Source organism: Orcinus orca, chromosome 10, assembly GCF_937001465.1.
Source record: "Orcinus orca chromosome 10, mOrcOrc1.1, whole genome shotgun sequence".
In the NCBI taxonomy this organism is placed as follows: Eukaryota; Metazoa; Chordata; class Mammalia; order Artiodactyla; family Delphinidae; genus Orcinus; species Orcinus orca.
In genome coordinates, this window is record NC_064568.1 from 63,611,085 (window position 1) to 63,623,251 (window position 12,167).

The following is a 12,167-nucleotide window of genomic DNA, read 5'->3' on the forward strand; positions in this document are numbered from 1 at the left end:
ACTTCTAACCATGCTACAACCTAAGAAGTTTTTCAGGTTTTGATAAGAAGAGTACAGAAGTGCAGATGGACGAGAACTCACCCACAGCCAAATGAAATCAGTGAAAGTACATCAGAGACTTATTGTAGTTATACTGTAGACAGATGTATGTTTTCCAATGCAGAATTCCTTCCTTTGGAGAACAAGCCCTCAATTTTCTGAAACACTAGTCATTTTTAGAACTATGCCTTCGGATGGATGGATATGAGTTCACTATTTGTGCAGTTGAAAATTATCTTCTCTCCCAAACTTTTACAGAGTTTAAATTAGATTTTATTTTCACTGGCAATCTAGATGGTAGGTACTCATTATTAAAAGTCATAGGTCATTGGTACTCATTTAAGGGAAAGAGCCATGCTCAACTAGTTGAACCTGAAGTAGATGCTCCAGCCAGTGTTACTATGGCAACAGCTGCATCAACATGGACCATCATCCAGAAAATGTATATCGCCAGCTGCTGTCAGATTTAAAGGCCATGAGGCAGGACACATTTTATAAAGGCTCACTAAAGCCATTTAAGCTTCTATAAAAACAGTAAAGTTTCATATGTTCTAAATAGCAGCTTTTATTAAAATTATGAAGGCTATTGTTTGTTTCCTCCCCTCCCAGAAACACACACATACATATGCCTATGTACACGTTTTTATACATGCTCTGAACTTTATGTAACATATGGGACACATTGGGGAAAGACATGGTGCCAGATCATTGACATAAAATGCAGAGTCAGCTAACTACTGCTGCACATACAGTGTATGTTAGAGAGCAATGAAATGTCTACAATTTGGACTTCATTCTTTAATGTGTATTTCACATATGTTTAAAAAATGTAGGTTATTTTTCTCTTATTTGTTTAATTTTTAAAACATTAAAAAGACAGAGAAAAATAGAAGCCTGTTATAAATTTAATCACTTTCTTTCCTTTTATCAATGGCATTTATTGAAAGAATTACCAAGTTAAAAACTTGAAGCATTTTGGTTTGTCAAAATCTGTTTAAAATTGAAATCCCTCTGATATGAAGTAGTGTTCTCATCTATCATATAAGGCATTCAGATTTTTTTTCTTTTTTTTGTTGTTTAATTTTTAAATTTAAGTTTATTTTTTTTTATACAGTAGGTCCTTATTAGTCATCAATTTTATACACATCAGTGTATATATGTCAATCCCAATTCAGGCATTCAGGTTTTATTCCTTTTTGTTTGAAGTGAGTATCAGCTTCTCTTTAATGATGTCACAAGAATCACATGCTCACTCTTCTTGTGAAAATATTAATTTAGAAAGGAAACTATCTCTAAGGTGCCTTATTCATTTCATTATTAGATGCTTATAAACATGTTATAAATTCACAAAGTCAGCAGGTGTGCATATCAAAGCAATGTGCTTTTACATGATAACATCTTAGGCCTCTTCTATAAAATGGCCTAGAATGATCTGATCCATGATTAACTTCCTGAAAGTCTGAGCCTACTGAATGTTGAAAGAAGTCAACTGATAACATTTTTAGGAGCCAAACAAAATTATTCACCCACTGTTAAAAAAAATACAAATTGCAAAAATATTTCACCATGAACTGTCAATGCTGAATTTATTCTCAAATTCCCAGAAAAAGTAGACATACAAAATAATGAGAAGGAAGAATAAAAAGCAAATTAGCGATTAAACTAATATAGACAGCCACAGATAACATTTAGGTATGGAAAAACAAAGACAGTTTTAGGATGCGATAATGTTTTGCAATATGATTAATATTGCAATGTGATTAATATTAATAGATATTTTGGAGGAGACATGGAATCAGGGTTTCATAGAACCATAATGAGTCTAAGGTGCATATTTTATATAGCTCTTCACCTACTGTCACCTTCATCACCTACTTTCTTCTTATACAAAACCAATGAAAACCCAATCGGTTTTTAAATGCTTCTGAATAAAATAAAAATAAAATAAAATTCTGTATCATTTATATCAGTGACCAATTTCTTTGAGGAAAGACCCTCAATGTTAGGAAATTCTTCCTGTGCTTAGTTATTTTTGACTGGTTGCCTAACTGTATATAATTTCTAGCCTTTAAAATGGCAACCATTTCTAACAGCTGTGAAGTCAGGGCTCAGTGTTCTTTCTCAAAATGTTCAGCTTTCACTGGATTTCCCTTGGAGAGAGAATTTGTACACGTTTCTTCAAGAATTTGTACACGTTTCTTCAAGAATTTGCAGCCTACTTGTTTGTTAACCAAACCATCTAGGTTGTGTGAACATGTATTTTCTATCCTTCCCCTGCCTCATGCAAAATGTCATTATGGATCCTGATCCAGAAATAGCAGCCTTCTTGAGTAAGATAATGAGCCTCCTTGTTTAGGGCTTAGTGTTTTAAAGACACAGTGACTGGCAGGCAGTGCTTCTCATTGATGAAGCAAATGTGTTCCATCAGGTAATCTGTCCCAGTGGAACTCACTTGCATATATGGCACCATCTTCCTATAAGTGGACAGTTTATTGGTCAAAGTTTCTTTCCAATTTCTACTGTTAAACTGAGGCCTTTGCATTGGTGTGGAAGAGCAATTCAAATCATCATCTACCAAAATATGGCACATGAAACTCTAATAGTGAGACATCTGTTAAAACTATTTTCTTTTGTACATATGTTTTGTTTGAGTTCAACTTATTTTAGCCTCACATATTATTCTGTCACGGCTGTCTGCCAGATAACACATACCCAGCTACAGTTAATATGTGTAAGTTGTGTTTGTGAAGTCACATCTAAATAGCCTTCATGTACAGCTTTTGAGCAAAGAATGTGTTTTGTCATTTCGCGTGAAATTTGCATTTTAGAGCAAAAGGAGAATTTTAGCAGAATTGCTTTTTGAGACCAAGGGAAGGTCATTATCTCTTATATCATCCACAGAGATAAGTGCATGATAGGCTTTCAACTTTATTTATAAGTGGCTTGTTAATAATGCAATGCTATTTTATATTGTTTGTAGGTTGATATATTCTTCATGGGTTCATCATAGTTGTTCCTATATTTAAATGTCTTAATTACCTTTAATTGACATTACATGTCATCTCATCTCATCACCCTTGGCATTGTTTTTCTCTTCTGAGGATAGCAGTGGTTGACTACACTCCAAGTGTTTGTGATATTTATTGAAGGCTTTTACTCAATCTTTTGGTTCCTTTATGTCAGGATGATTTGAGGAACATGGGCTAATTGTGGGAAGGTAGACCTGAGTAAGGCCTAACTGTAGGTTATTTTTCATGATTCAGTTCTGCTAGGTAAAGTTGTTAAAAACTTGAATGCTTCTGTTTTATCTTTTATCATGATTTTGCATAATATTGAGAAATGGCCTCAGCAAGCACAAATAAAAATAAAACAACTCACATTTCTATCCAGAGTTTATTGTAATTTTAGTACAATTGGCTTTAATATGGTTGGTGTTCTTGTATTACCCTGTCATCCTACGTAATGTTTAAAACATGGTTCCAAGTCTGAACTCCCAAATATGTGCTGTCATCTCTGACTACAGAATTTAGAATGTTAAGAACCTGAATCTGGCTATACGTTGATTGTAAAGATTAGGAATTTCATAGGAAATTATTCAGAAGGTTAAAATGACATATTTACTAACATATTTTTGCATTAATTCATTCAAGAAATATTGTTTTATATACTATGCTCTCTTGTGATGCTATGTGTAATAATGAAAATGAAAAAAAAGCCTAACTTCGAAGAGTTCCCAGCAGACTGGGGAAGTAATATGTATAGAGATAATTATTATATGGTCAAAAAAGCCAAGTACTTGAAGAGACATGCAGATAAATCCTATGAAAGTTCAAATTAAGACTGTATTAAATTTCTCTGGAGTTATTTGTAGAAGCCTTCATGGAGGTGTCAATAAAGTGAAATCATTAAAAATGGGTAAAAATGTGGAAACATAATCAGAAATGATGGCCTCCTCAGGCAGGGTAGGAAATCTACAAAGAGCAAAGGCATAGTGAAGAGAAATCTCCAGAAATGTTTGGATAAGAGGGAGAAGTTTATATTTACTGTAATAAGAGCTTTTGAGGCCGTGAAATGCAAGAGAGGTAGAAAGATGAGGCTTCACAAATTGCTGAATTTGAATATCAAGTTTATTCAGTAGACAATGGCAAGCCATTAAGGATTTTCAGAGTGTAAAAATATGCTCTAGGAATATTATTTTGGCAACAGATATTGGAGTGCAAATGAGGGAGTGGTGTGAGACTAGAGGCAAGGAGGGCACTTAGGTGACGTCTGTGACCATCCTGGGGAGGGGCTTGGGTACTGTTCTGTCCATGTGGGCTGGCGCTGGCAGAGCTCATATGCTCTAGAGCCTGGAGGGAAGAACCAGCCAATGCTGGTTAATGAACGTGTTCTCAAAGCTGACCTTCAAGTGATTTTGTGGCTGAAAATGACTGTATCTTTTTTTTTTTTAATGGCAAATGTGGGGAAAACAGGAATGAGCATCATTTTGGATCTACTGAGCTTCATATGCCATGTGAATGTGTCAAGCAATCGATTTGTAATGTTCATAAGAATATTGGGAATTTGTTGCTGGAAAAGAGACTATAGGGGACTGAGCTGATACAGAGACTCCCTTTTCTGTTCCCACTACAGACACATAAATATAACAACTTATAAAACATATAGCCAAGCTCAGAAAAGAAAAGAAAGTCCTCAGATTTCATCAAAGAAAGTGTGGTAAGGATGCAGGCTGATGCCACTAACACACGGGGGTATCTATTCCAGATATAATCCCTGGTGGCTTGGAAAAGGGATTTTAAAATCTATATGGGAAAAGATAGGTGTTCTTCTAAGACTGGATTTGGAACTGAGTGTTCTTGGAGCCTGGAAACACTTCCTTGCCAGTGCAAAGTCACTGAAATACGTGCCAGTGTTATGGGTTGTGGATTTATGACATATGAGTATTGTGGAAACCCAAATTGAGAAATGAAGGTAGGCATTTGCCTGGGAACTGGTAAAGTCTGCAAGGCAAGAGAAAAAGGAAATTAAATATCCTTTATAGGAACATTAAAATAACTCAGGACTGTCACTTCAGGACCTTCTACAGAAACTGAAATCACCATGAAAAGGCACTAATGGTAAAAATTACAGGCCACATGAGGAAACAAACTATCCTAAGAAAAATAAGCAGAAGAAAAAGAAAAAGCAGGAGAATTTTCACTGAAAAGAAAGACATAGAATAATTTGAAAAGGATATTGTAAATTAATGCTTAACCTATTTATAAAGGCAAAGGAAGAACATAATAAAAGAACAGGTCTTTATGGAAAAATGAATGAAGATTTAAGGAAAAGAAATGGAAATGAAAAATACATGTGTTAAATAAAAACAATAATTGCATTGAACAGCAGATTACAGTTGAAGAGAGGATTAGTGGTCTGGAAGTAGAATTTGAGGAAACTTCAATCATGAAACACAGAAAGATAATAGAAATTTTGAAAGTGAAATTAAGAGAGAATGCCTAATAGAATTCCCAGAAGGAGAAAACAGGGAAAATAGATATTTTGATGAACTAGTACTTTGATGATTTTCTAGAAGAGAACAAAAGTATTAATGTTAATATTGAAGAAGTATAACAAGTCCTGACATACTCATTATAAAATGTAGAATATTAGGTATAAACATAATTCTAAAGCAGTAGAGAAAAAATTACTATAAAAATAAAGGAATTATCATTAGAAAAATTCTCATCAGCAAAAACTGAGATGAGAAATAGTGAAATAATATGTTCAAAATGGCAAAAAAAAAAACGCTGTCAACCTAGAGTTCCATACCTAGCCAAACTATTACACATTGATAAAAGTGAAATAAAACCATTTGTTGACAAAGTAGTCTGCAAAAGTCTATCCTTGCTGAAAAAATTACTAAAGTTCAATAAAATGGACATTGAGCCAGAAAGAAGGAATGAAAAGAAAAAAGAAATGGAGAGGTTGCAGGTCAGGGCTTCAGCAGAGTAGAAACTATTTGGAATAGGTCTATAAGAAATCAACCACCAGCCAATTCAATATGGATAAATGTCGTGAATGCTGTGGGTCCAATCAAAGATAGATGCTGTGGGGTAGCAGTGAGGAAATCCCTGAGATTAGATACTCTCATGGCTGTGTAACATCACTTTTACATAAGGGTGTCAATCCAACAATCCAGGTGAGGAAGTATTGCTAATAGTTGAGTGGTTTTCAATTTTGGCAGCTTAATGGAACTTTAAAAATTATTTTAAAATAATTAGTGGTTAGATTCTATTCCCTGAGTTTCTGATTTAATTGGTTTGGAGTGTGTCCTACCCACCAGTGTCTGTTTTGTTTTTTAAGCTCCCTAGGTGATTCTGTACAGTCAAGATTGAGAAGCATTGTAATAGATTGTCAGAGAAGTGCAGAGGTCTAGAAACTGACTTCTGCCACCAGTCAAAGCAGACGTGGTAGCCTATTCTCATCATGAGGGAGGCCATTTCACACTCACAAAAATCCCTCACTTTTTACAAGTGGTTGGCAAGCTTTTTGTGTAAAGAGCCAGATAGTAATATTTTAGGTTTTGTGGGTCAGATGGTCTTTGATGCAACTACTATTCTGCTGGTATAATGCAAAATATCCATGGAATATAGGTAAACAGATGGGCATGGCTTTGTTCCAATAAATTTTTTATTTGCAAAAGAGCCATGAGCAGGATTTGGCCTCTGGGACTTAGCTTGCCAACCTCTGTTTTCGAGTGTTAAAATACAGTTAATGAGCACAGTTAAGAACCATTGCATTCACTTTGCAGAAAGTAGCCCCACATGTGAATAGGTTAAAGAAGGGTGGAGAAGAACATATGAAGATAACATGCAGTGGAGAATGAAGACCAGGCCAACCATAGACCAGGGAAGGACTCAGAGGGAAAACTCTAGTGAGTGAAAATGCACATGGAGAGAGTTAGGGTCATGACATAAAGGGGCAGCTATAGCCAGGTTGTTACTTTTCAGTTAAGAGAATGCTAGAGAGGTTTGTTTGTTTTATATTGTCTTACATTTGTTGGGTTTCTTTTGCTTGTTTTTGCATTTAGAGGGATTGCATGTAAATGAATAGCTTGGACTTTCTTTTTAATCACATCTAGATATTTGGGGTTCAGAATAAACGTACTTCTCTTTTCAACACATTATCATCATTGTACCTGAATTGATAGATAGCTAGTGGGAAGCAGCCACATAGCACAGGGAGATCAGCTCGGTGCTTTGTGACCACTTAGAGGGCTGGGAAAGGGAGGGTGGGAGGGAGGGAGATGCAAGAGGGAAGAGATATGGAAACATATGTATATGTGTAACTGATTCACTTTGTTATAAAGCAAAAACTAACACACCATTGTAAAGCAATTATACTCCAATAAAGATATTAAAAAAAAAAGAAAATCCTTTTTCATCCCTTGCCACCTTCTCCAGTACTATGTTCACATAAGAACATTTTCTTTTCTGCATATCTTGAGTAAATTTATACAAATCATTTGAATATTAAGCTTAAATTATAGTGATTGAAAGAGCAGAGAGATGGGTTTCCTGTCCAGCATAGGCTTTCAAATTTTACTTGACTTTATCCTCTTTTTCTCCTTCTCTGTCCTCATAACTGCTTGCCCAGCTTATGGAGCTGCTTAGTTATTTTAATTCCAAAACCCAATTTTTATTCACATTTTAATACTTTTGAAATTTGGTTATATCTTTAAGATCAATGAATATGTATTGAATTATTGAATCTATATTTCATGTTTTTACCCCAAAACCTGTTGTGAAATTAGTGTATCTTCCAATTGACAGCATTGTTTTTTAAATTGAGGTATAGTTGATTTATAATGTTGTGTTAATTTCTGCTGTACAGCCAAGTGATTCAGTTACATATATATATACATTGAATCAAGGAAACATGGGATCATCTTTGCTCATGTTTTTGCCTCCATCTTTGGTACCCACTTCCAGAATTTATGAAGAGTTGCATTTCTGGAAAACAAACCTGATCTTGTCATACGAATGTCTCAAAATAATTTTCAGGGATCTCAAAATTTCAGCTCCATGGCACAGTATTCAAGGGCTTGCTATCTAAAGCCTTTCATATTCTGGCTCAAAGAACACTGTTTCCAGCCTTCTTCCCCACAACCCCTCTCTCCCCCATGTGAATTGCTTCATTCCTGATGATCAGACACATGGTGCATTATTTTAATACAAGTGTTGTAAAATCTCTGAGAAAACTTTAATAAAATGGGATTGGTGTTGAGCTGAAAATAGCTAAAAGAGGCTTTTTTCTAGTTTCATACTTTAAGATGGAAATGTATCATCATCCTTGCAAGAAAGGCTTGACTTTTTATATTAAATTGTTGAAGAAGCTTACGGAATATCTTTATTTGGAGCCTTTTAAACATAGACTAGACACTCTTCTGTTGGGGATGATTTTTAGGTACACCCATGAGAGATAAACAAGGTGAACTTTGAGGTTGTGATCAGTTCTGGGAGTTTGGGGGTGATTAATGACTGTATCTACGTGAGGCCAGAACAGCCAGATGGAAATGAAGAGAGAAATTCAGTTTGTCATCTACATGCTTTCTATATGATTCCAAAGACCTGGATATTTAACAGTTGAATGTATATACTTATTGAAATAAAACAATATATTTCACTGGTATTTTCTGCTTTGAATGTTCACGTATTGCTATAGTTTAAGCAATCTCACGAGATGAACACTTGTCTTATTCCCATCTGCCATCCAATAATGTATATCAAATTGTAATTATTAGAAAAACTAAAATGTGAGTTAAATTGAAAATGTTTCCAATTGTTTTTGTTTGGTCTGAGAATAATAATGAAGGAATAGAGTAAAATAAATTTTCTTGATGACTCTTTGGCTATTTCTTCATTTTTATAAAATGGAAATTAGGAAACGGCTTATCCATCAGATGCATATTTATATGGCTCTGTATTTTAAATTTAGGTATGTATCCTGTGCCCTGGGCTGTCCATATGAAGGAAACATCACACCGCAGAAAGTAACAGAAGTAAGATATACGCCTGGTTTTCTGGTTCATGGTAAAATGATGTGTATTATTTTAAAAAGTGGGCTGTTTTTCCTAATGTTTTTTGCATTTGCACAACTAGACCAAGGAGAACCATGGACTGGGAGGCATTTATTAGATCACTTAGATAATAGTTTTATTTTAACACTAAGGACTTAGATAGTGCCTATTACTGTCCAGAGTTAACATTTGATTCTTATCATATGGGTGTCCAAAGTTTGAGGGAATAAAAACACCTGATTTGTTTTTATGTGAATAGAACATATTGAGCAACCTTTCTACTTTCTATCAGAATTCTGGGGCGGTTTTTGCACATATACTCAAACTTTGCCTTGGTTGCTCAGGTAGTGTCCCTTTGTTGTCTCCTGCGTATTTTGGCATTTGTATCAGAGTACATACTGCTTCCATGTTTTTGTTCCTTTGAGATTCTATAGCTCTTTCTGCTGAGATTCAAGTTGCTATTATTCCAGAGCAATTTTACAGCAATTTATTATAGTCATTAAGGACCTACTTATTGAAGTTCATTTTCTACTTCCTGTTCCTTTTTCTTAATTGATACCAATGAATACAAAATGCTTGTCTTTGAAATTATATTAGACCCAGAAACTCATTTGTATATGAAATAGCATATTCTTGTGCACTGCTGTTAAGGTTAATTTTTATAAGTTTAGGGATGTGGTGCTGAAGCAGTGAAGATGGGATTGTTAGAATATCGAACTTTTGACAGGATAAACTTTGGTTTGGCTAAAGCAATTCCTGTTTTGTGTATTCATTTGAACTGCAGATGTTTCCAGTGAGAGATATACCATCATCTATTAATTAAGCAAGACAATTGCCCACAGAGGCAGATATATCAATACTATAAAATAATGAAAATTAAATATTTAAAAAATTTTATTGAAGTGTAGTTGATTTACAATGTTGCATTTAATTTCTGCTATACAGCAAAGTTACTCAGTTATACATATGTATTCTTTTTCATGTTCTTTTCCATATGGTTTATCATAGGATATTGAATATAGTTCCCTGTGCTATACAGTAGGACCTTGTTGTTTATCCATCCTATGTATAACAGTTTGCATCTTTATGACGCTGAAATTTTGCAGTCCTTCGCTGGCATGGGACCCTTCTAAGGCTCTGTTATTAATTTGTATTCACAACTATATATCCCTTTTTTAAAAATCAGTTTACTGTTTTTATTATTTTTTTTAATTTTTATTTATTTATTTATTTATTTATTGGCTGTGTTGGGTCTTTGTTGCTGCACACGGGCTTTCTCTAGTTGCAGCGAGCAGGGGCTATTTTTCATTGCGGTGCACGGGCTTCTCATTGCAGTGGCTTCTCTTGTTGCAGAGCACGGGCTCTAGGCATGCGGGCTTCAGTAGCTGCAGCACGCAGGCTCAGTAGTTGTGGCTCATGGGCTCTAGAGCGCAGGCTCAGTAGTTGTGGTGTACGGGCTTAGGTGCTCCGTGGCATGTGGGATCTTCCTGGACCAGGGATCGAACCCGTGTCCCCTGAATTGGCAGGTGGATTCTTAACCACTGCGCTCCCAGGGAAGTCCTTATGTATTCTCTTCTTAAAGAACATTTCCAAAATAGTATAACTTCAGACTCCACAAAACCTGAATCCAACTCTGCCTATACACCCACCCCTTGCTTTTCTTCCTTCTGGCTTGTGCCACCTCTGGACAGACCACACACAGTCTCAGGCTCTGCATTCCTGCTCCATAATATCCAGGGTGTTGCTGAAGAGAATCCTGGAACAGGCAGATTGGAAGCATTAGGAATTCATGACCAGCGACCTTACCTGGTCTTCTGTTCCACACTACCCTGTGTGGAACAACTCCCTGTCTCCTTTCCAAAATGACTCTTGCAGACTGTGTTCCCTCTGTTGAAGCCTCTAGCCCTTCCTGTCGCTTACTCCCCTGTATATGCAACTGCAGAGCCCTTCCTACTGATACTCGAACATGTTCAAGCCTCTTCCATGTGAAAACTTCCCTTCCTTAAGTCAGCATCCCTGGCACTCTTGTAGCCCTTGGATTGCCTTGACCCCACACTTAGGATTTTCCTCCAGCCACTTGAATGGAAGCCTCATTCTTCTCTATGTGGCCATTAAGAAATTCCAGCATTTAATAGAGAGTTTTGAGGAGATTAATTATCTATGTGAGGCCAAAAACATACAGATGGAAATGAAGAGAGAAATTCAGTTAGTCATCTACATGCTTTCTATATGATTCCAAAGACCTGTATATTTAACAGTTGAATGTATGTACCTTTTTAAATAAAGGAGAAGAAAGAGGAGAATCAGTATTATGTTTTTTTTATCCAAGTGTCCATCCAATAATTGTCTCCTACCTGGACTAGGTAGCCCTTCTGAGTTCCCTTCAAACTATTTTTGATGTTGTATTGATACTGCCTTTCTGAAACATAAATCCCATTATGTCACCACTACTCCACATTTGGTCAAGGCTTTCTACTGCTCTTATGATAGACACCTCAACCAAAATCCAAAACCCGGTCAGTTTGCAAGGCTGTGTGTACTGTTTGTACGCTCTGCCCCGGGCCTTCCTCCCCAGCTTTATGGAGCCCCATTCCCCCTTGGTTTTTGCTTTCTTGTCACATCTGTCCTTTGCATCTGACCTTCCCTCCTTTTTTTTTCTTCCTTTGGCCACACCCCGTGGCATGGGGGATTCTAGTTCCCCGACCAGTGATTTAACCCGCGCCCCCTGCAGTGGAAGTGCGGAACCTCAACCACTGGACAACCAGGGAATTCCCATGACCTTCCTTCCTACTTGGAATCCCCTTAGTATTTGATATTTCAGCTGCCTGAAATTCCACCTGAAAGTTCTTCTCACACCCTTCCTCCACAACCTCTCCGACAAGTTGATGCTGACTTTATCTCAGCTGTCACTGAGGCCCTTCCTGCTTGACAGATCTAGGTCAATTTCCTTTGCTACATGCTCTTAGAATCCTGTTTCTTTGTTCCAAAATTATTATGTTAGCTGTGTTTACACATTCCTGAGTGGAATTGATTAGGGTCTGTCCTCACTTGACTCCAGATTCCATAA

The 12,167-nt window shown here is 36.3% G+C and overlaps 1 protein-coding gene across 2 annotated transcripts in view; it reads left to right on the top strand.

Annotated features, from left to right (window-relative positions):
- The window catches only part of HMGCLL1 (3-hydroxymethyl-3-methylglutaryl-CoA lyase like 1), a 143,879-nt gene that overhangs the window by 71,690 nt on the left and 60,022 nt on the right, over window positions 1-12,167 (top strand). For both annotated transcript variants that reach the window (XM_004267774.3, XM_049716248.1), the window contains one exon: window positions 9,019-9,082. In XM_004267774.3, coding sequence (XP_004267822.1) covers window positions 9,019-9,082 — 64 coding nt within the window. The remainder of the gene's footprint in view (window positions 1-9,018; window positions 9,083-12,167) is intronic.